This window comes from Molothrus ater, chromosome 20, assembly GCF_012460135.2.
Source record: "Molothrus ater isolate BHLD 08-10-18 breed brown headed cowbird chromosome 20, BPBGC_Mater_1.1, whole genome shotgun sequence".
Classification (NCBI taxonomy): Eukaryota; Metazoa; Chordata; class Aves; order Passeriformes; family Icteridae; genus Molothrus; species Molothrus ater.
In genome coordinates, this window is record NC_050497.2 from 5610707 (window position 1) to 5628259 (window position 17553).

At 63.1% G+C, this 17553-nt stretch overlaps 3 protein-coding genes across 6 annotated transcripts; all 3 read left to right on the plus strand.

Annotated features, from left to right (window-relative positions):
• Positions 1–394: 394 nt before the first annotated feature.
• ST6GALNAC4 (ST6 N-acetylgalactosaminide alpha-2,6-sialyltransferase 4) lies at positions 395–5668 on the plus strand. Of its 2 annotated transcripts, XM_036393745.2 has the most exons (8): positions 440–665; positions 773–1555; positions 1866–1942; positions 2188–2358; positions 2496–2908; positions 3044–3151; positions 3233–3418; positions 5585–5668. In XM_036393745.2, the coding sequence occupies exons 3-8, from the start codon at positions 1931–1933 to the stop codon at positions 5595–5597; spliced, it is 903 nt and encodes a 300-aa protein (XP_036249638.1). In that variant the 5' UTR covers positions 440–665; positions 773–1555; positions 1866–1930; the 3' UTR covers positions 5598–5668. The 2 variants fall into 2 exon arrangements, with proteins under 2 accessions (XP_036249639.1, XP_036249638.1); XM_036393746.2 differs by having other exon boundaries at positions 395–958.
• Positions 5669–6497: 829 nt separating this feature from the next.
• ST6GALNAC6 (ST6 N-acetylgalactosaminide alpha-2,6-sialyltransferase 6) lies at positions 6498–9006 on the plus strand. Its single transcript, XM_036393748.1, has 5 exons — positions 6498–6562; positions 6693–6872; positions 7039–7436; positions 7629–7736; positions 7816–9006. Exons 1-5 carry the CDS (start codon positions 6548–6550, stop codon positions 8003–8005), a joined length of 891 nt encoding a protein of 296 aa, XP_036249641.1. The 5' UTR covers positions 6498–6547; the 3' UTR covers positions 8006–9006.
• A 1746-nt stretch (positions 9007–10752) lies between these two features.
• AK1 (adenylate kinase 1) lies at positions 10753–15446 on the plus strand. Of its 3 annotated transcripts, none has more exons than XM_036393749.2 (7): positions 10753–10822; positions 12018–12058; positions 13184–13219; positions 13725–13888; positions 14091–14207; positions 14732–14923; positions 15226–15446. In XM_036393749.2, exons 2-7 carry the CDS (start codon positions 12049–12051, stop codon positions 15289–15291), a joined length of 585 nt encoding a protein of 194 aa, XP_036249642.1. In that variant the 5' UTR covers positions 10753–10822; positions 12018–12048; the 3' UTR covers positions 15292–15446. The 3 variants fall into 3 exon arrangements, with proteins under 3 accessions (XP_036249642.1, XP_036249643.1, XP_036249644.1); XM_036393750.2 differs by lacking the exon at positions 10753–10822 and adding an exon at positions 11797–11821; XM_036393751.2 differs by lacking the exons at positions 10753–10822; positions 12018–12058 and adding an exon at positions 12858–13014.
• Positions 15447–17553: the final 2107 nt, after the last annotated feature.

Consider the following 17553-nt stretch of genomic DNA (forward strand, 5'->3'; position numbering starts at 1 on the left):
GGAAGGGCTAATCACAGTGCTGGGGGCTCTTGCCCTTCTGAAGAGGGACTCCCATGAGGCTGGGTGTGCAGAGGGAGCAGGGACAGTGCTGCCCTCTGTGTCCCACCCAGCTGAGGGGGTGGTGAGGAGATGTCCTGGATCACGGGGAAGTGTTGGGTGTGGTTCCCATCACAGCTCTCAGTCCTGGCTGGGTTCCTGCCCTGGACAGGGCTCCATGTGCCAGCCAGGCTGGGGCTGAGCAGGCAGCTGTGGTGGCAGTGTCCTTCCCCTGGGGGGTTCCTCTCCTGGCATCTCCCCTGGACCAAGGCAAGCAGGATCACCCTCAATAAAGGTCTGTAAGGTCTCACTCCCTGTCCTCTGCCATGCCAAGGGGTGCCACAAGCCTGCCAGGGTGGGCTCAGCTGCATGGCCCTGGCAGTGCATGGCATCCTGCTGGTGAGGTCAGGCAGGGAAGCACCAGAGACAACCTGGCCAAAAACGCTGGTTCTGCCATGCCTGGGGCTGCTGTCCCCTGCCTGGGGAGGGCAGGTCTGGAGCACTCCAACCCTTCTTGCATGTACTGTGAGCTTCCTGCCAGCAGCATGTCCCACGGTGATGCTGATGGCTTGGGACACCCCGAGGGCCACAGCTGGGCCTGGCTGCAGGAGCCAGCAGAGGGTCCAGAGGTGAGGCTCTGGCTGGGGGGTTGTTTCCAGCTCTTGCAGAGGCTGCCAGGCCATGCTGAGCTGTCGAGCATCTTGCTGCCCTTCCCTGCTGCTCACCTGCTGTTCAGGGCTCAACCCATCCCACAGGGCTGGTTTTGGGCTGGGCAGAAGGAAGCAAAGAGTGGAGAATTCCACGGTAACTGAGCAGCTGCCGGTGTGACCTCCTCCTCCAGCCTCGCTTCCTGTGCTGGAGCCCAGTGCTGTCCCTGTCACTTTCCCTGTGGTCCCAGGCCTGTGCAGGACAATAAGAGCAGGTTGGTTTCAAGGTAACATCTCATGTTTCTTTATCTGCAGTAGGAGAAATCCGATGCCCGCCCAGGCCAGCAGGCAGCTCGCTCTGGGGACACTTCCCATGGGTGTTCTGTGGCCTGACCAGGTCAGGTGGGGCTGCAGGTGATGGGCAGGCCCTGGGGCCATTGGATGGGGTCTGGGCTACCTTACCTGCCCTGATCCCACTCCTGAGCCATCCCGGATCCTCGTGGTGTCCCGTGGTGCGCGGAGGTGAGAGAGCCCAGGCCACAGGGAGGCTGCAGCACCCCCGAGCGGGACGGGAGCCCGAGAGGGCAGAGCGAGAGCGGGAAAGAGCCCTGGGGTCGCTGCCGAGGCACACGGTGGGGCGAGAGGCGGGGATCGGTACCGGGACACACGAGCTGGGTGCCGGGGTCGGTCCCGGTGCGCCGGGCACGAGCCCGCGGGCACGGGCGGGCGCGGCCCCGAGGAGCGGGGTCGCGGGGCGGGGCGGGGGCGGTCCCGGTGCCGGTTCCGGCAGTGCCCGCTCGGCTCCGCCCCCGCCGCGGCCCGGCAGCCCCGCTCCGGGCGGGATGCAGGAGCCGCCGGTGAATCCCGGCTCGGTGAGTGGGGCCGGCACCGGGAACCGGGGATGCCGCTCCGGGGAGACCCCCCGGGCCCGAGCCCTGCCCGTCGGGGCGGCACCCGCGGGGCACGGGAGGAACGGCACACGGAGGGGGAACGCGCACGGAGGGGAACGGCACACGTGGGGCACCCTGGGAATGGGAATGGGAATGGGAATGGGAATGGGAATGGGAATGCGGGGGGGGGGGATCGCGGTGATGGCCTCGGGGGGCTCCCGGCACGAGGCGTGGAGGGGAACCCCGGGCATTGGGGACCGGGGCGATCCCGCTGAGCCCGCTCCGCTTGCAGGGTGCGAGCCCCCACCCTGCCGGTGACCCCTGGAGCCCGCCCGGGGATCCGCCAGGCCCCCGAGCATGAAGACGCTGGTGAGTACCCGCTGGGACAGGGGGCGAGGGGCCGGGGGACTGAGCCCCGCTGCTGCCGGTGCCCGCGGGCGGCACGGAGCCCGTAGGGCACGGAGTGAGCCGGGCCCGGCACCCCGCACCGCTCCCCCCACACACCTCAACACCCTTCGAGGGGCAGCTCCCCCATGGCCGCGGGGCCACCGGCAGCCGGCACGGGCCCGGTGCACGTGGGCAGGCCCGGAGAGCTCCCCTCGCTCTGCTCCCAGGTCCGGCTCTTCCTATCGCTGGTGTGCGTGGCGGTGACCGCGGTGCTGTACATCCTGCTCTGCTCCCACACTCGTGTGCAGCGCTGCTGCTCGGCCCCGGCGCTGCGGGGCAGCCCCGCCACGTCCGGCGTCCGCAGCTTCCAGGGCTACAGCCGCGTTCCCGATGGGAAGGTGCGTGGGGATGGAGCAGCGCTGGGGCAGCTCGGCCCACCTGTGCCTCGGTTTCCCTGTCCTTTGGGAAGGGCGGGCAGGGCCTGTGGTGTATCCAGCTGGAGGGAAGGAGGAGCTGACGGTGTCTTCCCCCACAGCCGCTGGAGCGAGCGCTGTGCCGCCAGTGCGCCGTCGTCTCCAGCTCGGGGCAGATGCTGGGCTCGCAGCTGGGAGCGGCCATCGACGGGCAGGAGTGTGTCCTGCGCATGAACCATGCCCCCACCACCGGCTACGAGCAGGACGTGGGGACACGCAGCACCATCCGGGTGGTCTCACACACCAGCGTCCCGCTGCTGCTGAGGAACCAGCCCTACTTCTTCCAGCAGTCCCAAGAGACCCTTTACTTCATCTGGGGGCCAGCAAAAAAGATGAATAGGGAGAAGATGGGCTCAACCTACCAGGCACTGGTCAAGGTGATGGAGAAGTACCCCCAGCTGCAGATCTACACCCTGACTGAGGAGAAGATGACATACTGCGACAATGTCTTCCAGAATGAGACAGGGAAGAACAGGTACTGCTGGCTCCTGAGGTCAAGAGCTCTCATTAGGTCACCCTCATGTACCTATCCCCCATCAAGCACCCATAGTGGTGGCACTACCACCCGAGGGGGTGCCACCCACTCCAGTGTGACCACGATGCTTTGCAGGATGAAATCCGGCTCCTTCCTGAGCACGGGCTGGTTCACCATGATCCTGGCCATGGAGCTGTGCGAGCAGATCTGTGTTTTTGGCATGGTCAGCGACAGCTACTGCAGGTGTGGGGGGCTGGCAGGGGCAGGTGTGGGGTGGTCTGGTGTCCCCCCAAGTCCCATACTCACCCTGTGCCCTCCTGCCAGGGAAAAGAACCACTCCAGCGTGCCGTACCATTACTTTGAGAAGGGCCGGCTGGACGAGTGCAGGATGTACCTGATGCACGAGCAAGCTCGGCGTGCCGGGCACCGCTTCATCACCGAGAAAGCCATCTTCTCCCGCTGGGCCAAGAAGAGGAACATTGTCTTCAACCACTCATCCTGGACAGGCAGGTAGGGCGCCAGCCACGGCGTGAGCCAGCAGGAGCCTCGGCAGCAGGGCAGCTCTCATCCTGCAGCAACACGTCTCAGCTCTGCCAGTGGCACGGCTGGACACCTTCTGCCAAGCCCTGGAGCAGGGAGTCTCCATCTCAGCAGTGCCTGTTCCCAGCTGGTGGATGGGCTGGGAAGCCCCTGTTGGTACATGGGGGCATGGGCCTGACCCATGCAGCCCCACTGGCTCCAAACTGGATGGAGCCAGGGAGACCTGGTTTTCTGCTCTCTCTACCAGGAGGAATATTTAATGCAGGATTAGACGTGCTGCTGGACTCCAGCAGGACATGGGGCAGAAATGCTCAGCCCTGCCAGGGCCACAAACCTGTGCCTCTCACAGGTATGAAGCTCTGCTGTGGTCCTTGCCCCACTTGTACCCTCTGGACAGTGCTGGGTGTGGGGTGCAGGCTGGATCCAGGCTCTGCCTTATGCTGCTTGGTGCCTGCAGCCCGTCAGCTGGAAGCTCTGGAGCGACCTGTGCCCTAGGGGCTATGAATTGCCTTGTCACAAGTGTCCTTGGATTCAGACCAAAGCAAACGTGGCCATTAAAATTGTTTTTAATTCAGTGGTGCCCCTTGCAGTGCCCCTTGTGGTGCCCCTTGCTGTGCCCCTTGTGGCTGCAGACAGGACAGGGAGTGAGGGAGGGGGGATACTCAATGCCTCATCACAGGCTGCCAGGCTATAAATAAGATGAGGAGGTGACAAGGGGGTAGAGCCAAGCCTAAACATGGAAGAGGGTGCTGAAAGCAGTTGAGGTTATTTGGAAACCAGCAGCTGCATCTCTGCAGGATGGGTGCTGGGTCTGGGGTGATCCTCAGTCCCACAGAGCTCAGTGCTGCTGGGCTGTCACAGGGCACTGGCAGCTCCCGTGTCCCTGGGGAGATGGGAGAGGCCATGGGCCAGTGCATGGCCCTGAGCCCACGGCAGCTCTTTGAACATGTAAACAGATGCCACACGTTTGGGTGGGTCCGGTGCTGTCTGGGGGCCAGGGGCAAGAGGAGGAGCAGAGATGAGAGGGGGTGCAGTGAGGAGCGAGTGGTGCAGGAACTGGGGGTGCTGCCAGGGCTGCTTCCTGCAGGGCAGTGCAGCACAGGAGCCCATGGAGCTCATGCCTGCCACCTCAGCTTCCACAGCCCTGCGCAGGGCAAGGCATCACCGGCACAGCGGGGCCAGAATCGCTCTGGACACGCGTCAGGGATGCCGGTTCCTGCCAGCGGTGGAGCTCTCCCCCTGCGCCACGAAACCCCCGAGCGGGGCCCTGAGCTGCCGGGCCGGTGTGGGTGAGACCTCGGCATCCCAGCAATGCGCTGCGCCCGGCAGCGGGCAGGCACGGCGAGCTGCTCCTGGCACGGCCGGGCAGCGCTGCCCCCCATCCCCGCTGCCCGCATCGGTGCCCTCGGGGACCGGGGAATCAGTCCCGGTCTTTCCCTGCGGCTCTCCCGATCCCGGGAGGGCGGCACTAGGACCCGGCGGTGCTCCTCCATCCCGGGAGGGTGGCACTAGGACCCGGCGGTGCTCGCCCATGCCGGGAGGGCGGCACTAGGACCCGGCGGTGCTCGCCCATCCCGGGAGGGCGGCACTAGGACCCGGCCTGGGCGGCGGGAGCGGTGCGGTCGGGATCGGCAGCGCTATCATCAACGGCAGCGATATCAGTAACGGCCGCGGTAACGGCACCGCCATCGGCAGGGCTATCAATATCGGCAGCGGTACCGGTATCGGCAGCGGTACCGGGGCGCACTGCGGGCCGGAGCGTCCGGTGGAGCTCGCGCGTCCCCACCGGGCCCGTTCAGCCGGTGCAGGGGCGGAACGCGCCGCGGCCGGGGGGGAGCGGCCCCTGCCCCCGGGGCCGGTGCACAGGGGATGGAGGGGCAGGAAGGGTCCGGGGATGGAGGGGTAGGAAGGGTCCGGGGATGGAAGGGTCCGGCTCCCTCCCGTGTCGCCGCGGCCCCCGCCGGGGGTGGGGGATGCTCCCCGGGGCGGGGGAGGACTCGCCCGTAGGAGCGGCGGGAGGTTCGCACCTCGGGCCGGGCGGGTTTTCCCTTCCCGGAGGGCGGGAGGGTTCGCATCCGGGGCCGGGGGACTCCCGGCGGAGGAGGGGGCCGGCTCTGAAGCAGCCTTTTCCCGCAGAGCGACGATGTGAGCCCCGGTCCCGGGCATGGCCGAGCCCGCCGGAGGGGCCGGGCAGCGCCCGCCGCCCGCGGGGCGCAGGAGGTGACGGACTCCCCATGAGAGCCCCCAGCAGGTGAGGTAAGGCCGCCGGGACCCCTCCGCGGGGCTCCACATGGCCCGAGAGCTGTGGAGGGAGCGAAGTGGGGTCCGGGAGTGGGATCTCACAGCGTCCCCAGCCCTTGGACAACGAAGCCCCTCAGCGTCACCACACCGGCCGCGGCCTGGGCTCCCCGGGCAGGCTGGTACCTTCTGGCACCACCGGCGGCCCTGAGAGCGTTTCGAGGTGTCAGCTCCCCCCAGGGGTTGATCTCAAGCTGTTGCATAATTTTCCGTGTGACAATTAGTAAAGAGGCTTCAGTGGTTTTTAATTTCCATTTGCTTGGAGCGCTCCAGGAATGGCTGGGGCTCACTAACCAGGGCTCCCAGAACTAAACTGGGTCAGTCCACTTGGAGTGGAAGTTAGAGTGGGTCCCGGGGCTGGATGGATGCAATCCAATGCATGCACTGAGTGGAGCAGGTCTCACTTCCTTCCATTCCCTCCTGATCCAAGGCTCCTGTGGTGGTGGTTTTAATGGAATTTCACTGCACGAGCAGCAGGTTGACCCTCCCTAACCCTGCGGTTTGAGTGGTTTCATCCCCACGAGGGATAATCCTCCCTGGACCCAGCTTAACGTGGGGATTCCCCAGGCACAAGTTGCAGCTGGATTTGGCTCTTCCACACCCTGGAGTCTGCCCAGCCTCTGTCAACAGCATTTCTTTCCCCCTCATAAATTCCGGGGGATTGTTCTCCTCTTCAGAGGGGGACATGGAGACTTGTCCAGCCTGTCATGGGGACAGTGGGCCAGGCTGGGGGTGACCACACGCCTTGCAGGTGCTCACAGGACGCCGGCGATCGCTGTGTGCTGAGGCTGGCACAGAGACATGAGTGGCAGCACGGTGAGTGCCAGAGAATCACCTCGGGGACCTCCTGGGGACAGCAGGCAATCCTGCTGGAGATGCCTTGGGAGAGGGGTGGATGCACCCCCGTGGGTGGGGGCAGCGGCTGACGCTGTCCCCCCGCCCGCAGAGCCAGCGCGCCGCCGCCCTGGGGGTCCTCTTTGCCCTGATCATGTTGCTGATCATCTACAGCTCCGGCAACGGGAGCGAGGTGTTCCCCTACAGCCGCCTGCGGGGCAGAGCCCGCCGGCCCCCCGACCTCAAGAAGTGGGGGGTGAAAAGCGGGTACCTGCCTGTCTGTGGGAACAAGGTACGGGATGGGCAGCAGGGCCGGGCCCAGGTGGTGACACAGGGTCTGTCCCTCTGCTGGCATCCTGCCCAACTGTCCCCTCCCGAGGACAGCAGCTCTGCAGGGAACAGTGCCCTGCCCACGGTGACACCAGAAGTCACCTGCTGATGGCGCTTGTCATCACCAGACCCTGACTGCCCGCTGCCACCAATGCGTCATTGTCACCAGCTCCAGCCACCTCCTGGGCACCCACCTGGGCACGGCCATCGACGGGGCTGAGTGCACCATCCGCATGAACGATGCTCCCACCACGGGCTACAGTGCTGATGTGGGCAATAAGACCAGCTTCCGTGTGGTGGCTCACTCCAGCCTCTACCGTGTCCTCAAGCGGCCCCAGGAGTTTGTCAACAAGACCCCAGAGACCATGTTCATCTTCTGGGGGCCGCCCACCAAGATGCAGAAGAGCCTCCTGAAGATCATCCAGCGTGTCTGCGCCTCGTTCCCCAACATGACAGCCTACGTTGTCTCCCCCAGCCGCATGAAGCAGTTTGATGACCTGTTTCGGGGAGAGACAGGGAAGGACAGGTACCTCAGAGCTACCTCCTGTGCTGTGCCCCCCTTTCTGCAGGCTCCCAAGACAGAGCTGACTCTCGGAGCTGCTTCATGGGCTGCAGCATTGAGCTGGGGGGGTCCCTGAGGCACACTGGGGACACTGAGGGTGTCCATTATCCACACCACCTCACCCCTGTCATCCTTGCTGTTGCTTTTCCTCCCCAGGGAGAAGTCTCGCTCGTGGCTCAGCACTGGCTGGTTCACCATGGTGATCGCGGTGGAGCTGTGTGACGCCATCCACGTCTATGGCATGGTGCCACCCAGCTACTGCGGGTGAGGAGACCCTCAGGGCTCCCCCTCAGCTCCCTGACCCCACCACAGGGCTCACCCCGTGTTTCTCTGCCCCCTGCAGCCGCCACCCCCCACCCCGCCGCCTGCCCTACCACTACTACGAGCCCAAGGGCCCCGACGAGTGCACAACCTACATCTACAACGAGCGGAGCCGCCGCGGCAACCACCACCGCTTCATCACAGAGAAGAGAGTCTTTGCCAGCTGGGCCAGCCTCTACAACATCACCTTCTCCCACCCCACCTGGACTTAGGGGCTGCCCCACGCCTGCTGGGCACCTGGGATGGATGGGGGGGTCCCCTGCATCCCCCTGGCAGTGGTGGGATCAGGTGTCCCCAGCTGCCTCCCACAGGACCACTGCTGTTGTGCATGGTGGCTCCTGGCACCTGGGATGTGTTGGGTTTTGAGCTGGGTTTTGGACCAAGTGGTGAATGTAAAACTTGGGGTGTCCCCCCTCCATGTGCAGGATACTTGGGGGTGATATCCTGCCCCATCCTGGTCCATGCACATTGCAGCCCCTGTGAGGCTGTAAGGGGGTTCCAGGTCCCCTCAGCTCAGTTTTGGTTTGCAAAGCTTCTGGGGTCACCACAGAGACTCTTTCCCTTAAACATTTGGGTGAGGAGACTTTTTTGGAGCTCAGCCCCCCCCCGGCATCCCGAGCCCCTCATCCCAGTCCTCAGTCATCCTTCCCACAGCAAAACCCCACAGTTTCTGGTGGGACCCCACAGGGGTGACATTACCACCCTCCCTGTCCCAGCACCCTAAAAACACCAGCCCCTCCCAGCACCTCTGCACCCCACACTGCCAAAACCTTTTCTAAATGAAAGATGGGATTTTTTGGGAGCTTTTAGGGGGTTTTGGCTTTTTTTCTCCTGCTTCTAATCCTGGGGTTTCTACTGGGGGTTCCTGGATGAAGGAGTGAGCAGGGGCTGCTCATTAGTGGAAACAAAGAGCCAGCAGCTGCTCATAAACAATTTAGAAGTAGGCAGGTAGTGGGGGGAAGTGGTGCCTCTTGGCACCCTGTGGCTGGGACAGGACTTTGTTATTAATTTCTCAGCAGCAGAGAAGTTGATCTGGGGAAAGCACCTAAAGGTGGTGTGTTTGGGTGCTGAGCCTTGGCAGGAATCCATTCCTCAGTTTCCCTCTGGCTGTGGCTGGGGTTTTGGGGGGCTCAGTGCTGGGGGAAGCAGCGGGACACCCATGTTTTGTAATTGTTTGTACAGGAATAAATATTGCTGCAGTCTGTTACCTTGAGCCCTGGCTCTGGATGGGTTTTTGGGGATGAAGGCAGTGACCCCCAGCAATACGGTCCCTGGGCACTCAGGTGACCAGCACGTCCAGTCCCTGGCTGACTCCAGCTCTGACAGTGACAGGTGACACCTGAGACCCCCCCAGCTTGTGTCACCCCCAGCCAGGTGCCCTGGGGTCACAGGGTCTTGGGATGGGGTCTCTGCAGCCACAGAGGAGGAGGAAGGGCAGGTAAGTGCCAGGACTGGGAGATCACCATTGCCTGTCTGAAGTCTGGTGGCACAGAAGGGCTTTGCCAAGAGATGAGCACAGAAGGGAGCAGCACCATGGCACTGGCTCTGAGCCTGGTCTGGCACATCCAGACGGGCTGTGCAGGGGCAGCTGCTCATACACATGTCACTGGTCAAACAGATCACCCCAACTCATGGGATAGACAGCACCTGCAACCACCGAAGCTCCTCTTCCCCCTGCTGAATTGTAAGAGGAATTTGAGATAAGATAAAGGTGGTGCTATCGTCCGAGCATTATCTCAGATTAGGGGTGTAAATAAAACTGGGGGAGAAGAATGTGTCACTGATAAAGGACACAAAGAATCCACAAGGAAAGCCAGCCAGGTAACTGGTGGATGGGATCAGCTCCAGCTGGGTAGAAGGTAATTCTGACGGGGAGATTGACAGGGACTCGACTAGAAGAGACACTGAGCATGGGATTAATTAGCATAAGAAGAGAGGGAATCATTTAACCAATGGAATGAAGGAGCTGTGTAGCCAATGAGCATTAATGCCCTCATTTGCAAAAATGTATAAATAGTGAGAAGTTTTCAACAACCTCGGGACCCCCACCACCACAAACACCAGGGTGGGGATGGATCAGTGGGATGCTGAGGGACCCACAGGTGGTGACAATCTTCTGCTTCACCGATCTCTCTCTCCCCCACATGCACAATCCCTCTTTTCTATTTCTTTCTCTACCTCACATTTTATCATTAAATAAAATCTGTACTATTGGCTTTGGCATCCAGCATATCTCAGTGAGCAGATGTTAACAAGGACACAACACCCGCGGGGTTTTACACCCCTGGAGCTGAGGGAGAGGGGTGTGTGAGCTAGGGTGGGAGCATGGGGATATAGGGATGGGGACATAAGGACATTAGGGACAAGGGTGGTGACAGTAGGGATGGGAATGGGGACATAGGGACATTAGGGACAAGGGTGGTGACACTAAGGATGGGAATGGGGACATGGAGATTGATGGGGACATTAGGGAGGGGCATAGGGATGGGATAGGAGCATGAGGGTATTAGGGACAAGGATGGGGACAGTAGTGATGGGATGGGAATGAGGTCGTGGGGATTGGATGGGGACATAGGGATGGGGGCATGAGGATATTAGGGACAAGGACAGGGACATCAGGGACAGGGATGGGCACTGGGGATAGGGATGGGGACATGAGAACGGAATGGGGGCAGAAGAGGGGAGGCGACACGAGGACAGTGACACGAAAAGCATTCCCGTCCGAGGAGCTGGGGGCGGAGGCGCCCCGGAGACCCCGGGCCGGGCCGGGTGGGGCTCCCCTCGCGGGCGGTCCCGCACCCCCGAGCCGGGGGGGTTGAACCGCGCTCTCCGCGGCGCTGCCCGTGCGGGCGGCGCTGCCTCGGCCGTGCCCGCCCCCCCCCCCCCCGTGTCCCCGCCCGTCCCTCCCGGTGCCCCCGCGCCGCTCGCTCGCGCCGCCGGTGCCGCGCGCTCCCGGCGTGCCCCGCGCGCCGCCGTGCTCTATAAATAGCGGTACCGGCGGGCCCGGGCGGCGGCGGCGGCGGGGCCAGGTCGGTGCGGGACCCCCGGGCCAGGGTGGGCACCGCGGGGGGCTTGGCTTGGCGCTTGCCGGGGGTGGCGGGGGCACTGCAGCGGCGCTGGAGCAGCCCGGTGCGGGGCTCGGTCCCCGGGAGGGGCTGCGGCGCGCATTCCCCTTCCGTCTGATGGGATGGGATGGGAGGGGTGGCTTGGAGCTGAGATCGCTGGGGCACCCCCGGGTGCAGCCCGCAAGGGCCTTGGCTGGGGAGGCACAAGGGCACCCTGAGCCCTCTCCCCGGCCCCGGCCCCAGCGGGTCAGCGCCCCCCCTCGCCTCCGGACCGGTCACCTGCACACCGCCCTCACCGGCACCCGTGGCACCGCACTGGACCAGGCACGCAGCTCGCTCTGAGGCCCGCAGCCCCCTGTCACCCCACCAGGACTGCTGCCAGCTGTCCTGGGGCTCAGCACCCCCATAGTCAGGGACCCGCGGGTCCCGCGCTCCCCAAAGCCCCTGGGGGACATGTCGGGACTTTGTCCGCGCAGCGCCGGTGGGATGTGACCCGGTGCCGGTTTCAGCCCGGCCATTCTTAGCCCCTGCCCTTTCGAGGCTGTAACACGACCTGCCAGCGGCCGCGGGCTCCTCTGGCCGCGGGATGCCCCCTCCCTGCACCCCGTCCGGCCGGTTCGGGGTGACGCACAGTGGCCAAGCAGCTCGGGTGCTGCGGGGCTGGGTGTGGGCAGGTGGGGTGGCCAAACACACCCTCCAGGTCCTGGGGGTGCCATGGGGTGCTGCACCCCCCTCCTTAGGACACCCCCCTGAAACCAGCCCGTGGGGAGCTGGGGGTGCTGCCTCCATCCCTCGGTGTTGTGGTGGCACCGGGCATCCCACGCGGGTTTCCTGCTGTCGGGCAGCACCCCAGGCTGGGATGTGGGCAGGGCAGGGGAGGAAGCCGGCAACGTCACCACGCGTCACCCGGCATGGGGATGCCCTTACCGCAGCCGGATGCGGAGGGTGACTGCTGGGAGCCAGGTGAGTGATGGCCGCAGAAGCAGGGATCCCTCAGCTCCCTGTTCCTGGGCCGAGCCAGGAGTTGTGTCTTCTCTCCCATCTCCCCAGTCTGGGCTTGAAGCTGGGCACCATCATGGCCAAAAAAGGAGACCCTTTTTCTCCCCAGACTCTTGGTGACCTGATGTGCTGAGTTGTTTATCCTTCTCTTTCCTGGCAGCCTTAAGTGCTTCTGTGCCTGAACCATCAGCATGGCGACAGGTGAGTGATCCATCTCCCTGCATGCATTCCAGCTGCATCTGTCCCCTCAGTGTCCCCTGCATCCATTCCCTCTGCATCTCCCTGTCTCCCTTGTGTCCTTTTCCTTGGTTGCCCCCTGCATCAATCCCCCCCTGGAATTAATCCCCTTTGTCCCCCCTGCACCCATCCCCTCTGCATGCCCCTGTCCCCTTTTATCCGACCCCTTGGGTCCCCCCTGCATCCATCCCCTTGCCCCCCCTGTATCCACCCCCTCTGCATTCCCCTTCCCTCCCTGCCTCTGTCCCTGCATTTGTCCCCATTATGTGCAGCCCTGGTCCTCTTTGCCTTCCCCCCTCCACGTGCCCCTGTGTCCTTGCCTCCCTCCTTCTGTCCATTCCCCATGTCCCTCCAGCCCCCCCACATGCCCCACATCCCATTGGTCCCTGCCAGACTCTTGGCTCCATCCCCAGCTCTGGGGAGTTCTGGGTGCCAAGGAGTTGAAATTTCATCCAGCTGTAATCAGGAGATGGGAAAGTGGCCCCAGAGCAGCTCAACTTTATTTTTAGCTCTGCTTCCCCCTTCGGCATCACACCCTGGCATCGCCCCACACCACGGCTGGTGCACAGACCCCACAGGTGCTGAGAGCCCTGTGCCAGGGTGCTGGGCAGGGGATGGGGCGCTCAGTGCCACTTGCACAGCGGCCACCAAGTCCAGGCACCGATGCTGGGGTCCAGGGACTGCCGGGGTTGTGCCAGGTGCTCGAGGTGGCCGTGCCAGCCGAGGCTGCCATGGCCCCAGTTAGCCCAGCGGGGTGAGGAGCCGGCCACAGGGATGGATGAGGCCAGTCCCTGCCTGCAGTGGAGCCGTGGACAATGAGCACCTTTGGGACACCACGTGGCACTGGAATTCCAGCCCCATGGCCGAGGTGCCATGGGGTCTTTGTGCTCAGACGTGGCCACACATCCCAGCCTGCCCAGGTGACCAGGACACACGTCTGCTTCCCTCTCCATCTTCCCCCCAGGACTCTCCTGGATCGGGCCCCTCTATCCCCAGGGATGCCTGCCCTGGATCTGGCACCCCCTGGGGACACCTCACTCCCTGATGGACCTTTTGGCTTTTGATAATTTTTTTTTTTTTCTTTTCCAGAAAAGCTCAAGCAGCACAAAATCATCTTTGTGGTGGGTAAGTCTATGTCTGGATCCTGTCACTGGTGGGGTCAGCCCAGGCCTTTTCCCTGTACCTCTAGGCTGGGGAAACAGGACTGGAGGCTGAGACTGGGCTATTCCCAGGCACTGTGGGATGGCCATGGCTCCAGCTTGGCTCCTTGAGTCCACATGGGTATGGTGCCCCCAGGAGGGCACCTCTGGCCACACATGGGGTGGCAGCATCTGGGGTAATGTGGCAGTAAACCAGTGGGGGTTGATGTGACAACAAATTCCTGGGAGGTAATGTGACAAAACCTTAGGTGCCATCAGGGTGTGGTGCCCACATGCCAATTCCCAGCAGCCCGTGTCACCCCCAAGCACTTGGGCAACCACGAGGAGCTCTGTCCATCCCCTTGGTGCTGGGCTTGGGGACACCAACAGACATGTCACTGAGCTCTGAGGGCTTGTGTGTGTCTGTGCTGCTGCTCCTGTGTACCCTCCCTCTCCTTACCCATGGCTGGGGCCACACGTGTGCCTTGCAGGTGGCCCTGGCTCGGGCAAAGGGACACAGTGTGAGAAGATCGTGCAGAAGTATGGCTACACCCACCTGTCCACGGGGGACCTGCTGCGGGCAGAGGTCAGCTCGGGCTCGGAGCGGGGCAAGAAGCTGCAGGCCATCATGGAGAAGGGAGAGCTGGTGCCCCTGGTGAGTCCCTACCAGCCACCAGCTGTCACATTATGGGGTGTGCAGGGGTGGCAGTGGGGCCACCGCAGTAATGGTTAGCACACGGCTCAGGCATCTCTGGCCCTGCCATCCCAGGGCAGGGTTTGCTGCAGGGACCCAGGGATGCTGGGTGGGAGTCCTGTTGTCCCATATCAGCTGTAGCAGCTCTGTCCTCCCCCTCCAGGACACAGTGCTGGACATGCTGAGGGATGCCATGGTGGCCAAAGCAGATGTGTCCAAGGGCTTCCTGATCGATGGATACCCCCGCGAGGTGAAGCAGGGAGAGGAGTTTGAGAAGAAGGTGAGGACTGGTGCTGTGCTGTGCTGTGCTGGGCTGTGCCACACACCAGCTTAGCACAGGGACTCAATCCAGCAGCAGCCTGGGCTCCCCATCCCAGCAGAGATCACATCCCAGAAGGGTCTAAACTGGGCAGCAGGTCCCCCTGCCTCGGGACAGCCTGTGCCCAGAGCACAGCGGGAGGGACCAGGGTGTCCTCAGGCTGACAGAGTGTGACAGCAGTGCTGACATGATGGTGATGGCAGAGAGCCAGGGCTTGGCTGCAGTGTGCTTTGCCTTCCTCTACATGGCCCTGGAGGCCAGTGGAAGAGTGTCCTGGTGGCTCCCAGACCAAAGCAGTGGGAGGCAGGAGATGGTGTGGGGATGTCTCTGTGTCCTGCTGGCCCCCAGACCCATGTGGATGGAGGCAGAGAGGGTGGTGTGGGGACATTTGTGACCCTCATGCTGACCACCACCACCACCCCCCCAAACGAAACCAGAGCCACACCAACTCAGTGTGGTGACAGCCACGTCCCCTCTGTGCACAGATCGCGCCCCCCACGCTGCTGCTCTACGTGGATGCAGGGAAGGACACGATGGTGAAACGCCTGCTGAAGAGAGGAGAGACCAGCGGGAGGGTGGATGACAATGAGGAGACCATCAAGAAGCGTTTGGAGACCTACTACAAGGCCACTGAGCCTGTCATTGCCTTCTACAAGAGCAGAGGCATTGTCCGCCAGGTAAGCGGGAACGCGGCCGATGCCAGCACCCCCAGCCCCACAGCCTGGGGCTTGTGTCCCAGGGGAGGGGAAGTGCTGGATGGGGATCATGAGGGAAGCAGGAAGACTCAATCCTGTCTAGTTTGGGATGGGCCTGACCCCTCTCATTCCCAACACGACCCCCTCCAAGGATGGCCTGCACCCCTTTGCCCTAAGCGAGCCCTGGTCTCTTCACCCATGGCTAAAATGCATCCTTGGGAGTTCCAGTTGCTCTCGGATGAGAGCCCTCGGGCAAATCCCCCAGCTGTCCCCTCTGTACCCAGCTCAACGCCGAGGGCTCTGTGGAGGAGGTTTTCCAGCAGGTCTGCACCCACCTCGACTGCCTGTAAGCAGCCCCCAGCCCCAGTTCCCCCCAGTGCACTCCAGCAGAGACAGCGGAAGCGGCTTTATCCTGTTTTCGTGGACGGAGCCGTGCGGAGGAAATTTCAAGGACATTGTGTTTGGCTCTTTCCCGTCTCTCCCCAGTAAAGTTCACTGTAATGAATCCAGACTTTATCTTTTTCTTCTGTCGCAGGAAATGAGTTTTTCTTTCCAGAGGTTTTGGGTTTTTTTGTTTTTTGTTTTTTTTTTCTGCCTCTCTGTCCTCCCCCCAGCCCCTCTGGAGCTGATTAAGGGCAGGAAGCGGGTGTTTATCCCGCCGGGGCAGCGGGATGCTGCGCTCAGAGGAAGGGAGGGAGCATCCCGGCCGCTCGCCCCGGCTTCCCAATCCGTGCCTGCAGGGAGCCTGCGCCTGCATCCTCCAGCCAGTCCCGGCCTCCGTCGCTCTGTCCCGATTGCTGAACCCCCTGGTGTCTGGGTGTGTGTCCTGCACATGCCTCCCAGCTCTCCCACTGCCTGCCAGGGGCTAGAGGCGACCGGATTTGGGATGGGGATTTCCAGCACTTTCATGCCTTGGCATTTCCTTGTTTCTGTTGGCTGTCAGGGGTTTTTGGGGTACGCAGTGGCTGCGCTGTGGTGCTTGGTAGAGGCACAATGCCCTGGAGTGGGGTGTACCCTGTCCTGCTGTGCCTGGACACTCACAGCTCAGCCCTTACCCTGGGGGATAGGGAATGCTCTGGGGACACCCAGGTGAGCCCAGCCACCAGGCTGGGTGTCCTCCTGGCTGGGGGACTGGTGGTGAGTCACAAGACCCCAACAGACAGGCACTTGGGGGTGCTGGTGTGGGGGACAGGGGATGTGGGGCTCCCCAGCACCCACAGAACCACACAGGCACGACGCCATAGCAGAGGGGCTGCAGTGGAGCTTGGGGACAGGGTTTACCCAGCCACAGTGAGGGCAGGAGGCAGCAGAGCTGCAACCCCAGCAGGGCCCCCCACCACTTTACTTTTGGGCTGCTGTGAGCTGGGCACGGAGCCAGGGGGCTGGGAGGGCAGGAGGGGCGGCAGCGCTGGGGTCAGCCAAGGCCACGAGGCCAAGGAGTCAGAGCGGAGAAAGGAAGCCAGCAGGGAAAAAACAAAACTCCCCAAGACGAAAACCCAAACTCACCAGTCAGGCCGACGTCAGCCCCGTGCTCCGGGGCCACGGGCCGCTGGCAGAGGCGGGGCACTGCGGGGAGGCAGGCGGGCAGGAAGGATGCAGCCATCCGGCCGGGCTGGGACACTGCCAGGACAGCGATCCAGGGCTGGGGCCCGCCCGTGCTGGTGGGACAAGGAGGCAGAGGGGTTGTGTGGTTTGGGACAGCACGGCCTCAAATTGAGGAGTGGGGAGAGACATCTTTCTGGTGGTTCCAGCCCTCTTTGGGTGTGCTGTGAGTGTGCCTCAGTTTCCCCAGGTGGTTCCCTGGGTAGGGAGTGGGACAGGAGCCCTGCTCTGCTCCCCAGTACAGCCCTGAGTGCTTGGTGTGGATGTTTAGATGCTTTTCCTCTGGTTTGAAATCTCAAGGCCATCCCATATGCTGCGAGGGTGGAAGATATTGGGCCAAATGGGTGCAGGGGGCTGCACATGTGGCTCCCCCGCAGCCACGGCCACCCTCCTTCTGTCACCCTGTGGCTGCCACCGTCCCAGTGCCCATCACCGAGGGTCTCTTAGTCGCTGCCCTGAGGTGTCACCGCGGAGAGAGGAGTGCGAGGGCCCCAGAGGATCCCGTGCCGGGTCCCGGTCCCCATGCCTGTCCCCATGCCCGGGTGAGCACCCGTCCCCGCGGTCCCCAGGAGATGGCAGTGCTCTGTCATGGGACATGGTTGCTGCTCACCTCGGTCACAGACATCTCCGGGGCCATCCTGGCTTCTGAGGACAGGCGTCGCTGACTTCCCTGGCACGTTTCCATTCTGTCCCCATGCCCCTGAACCATGAATCGACCCCATTCCAGGGGCCTGCGCCCACCCCCGGCGTGAGGGTCCCAGCCCCACTGATTGCTGTGTGAGGGCTCTCACCTCGGCCAGCAGAGGTGTGGGGAGGAATGGGGCAGGAGTACACAAGGGGGCCCCTGGTGCCCCTTTGGCCGTGCTCAGCTGTGGCCCCCTTGCCCGTGACTCCCTCACCCAGGCCCCCTTGTCCCAGGGGATCTCCTGACCCCCAGCCCACCTGCCGGGTGGGGGTGTCCGGGCAGCCCCAGCTGTGGCCTGGCCGAGGGTACAGACAAAGCAGGGAGT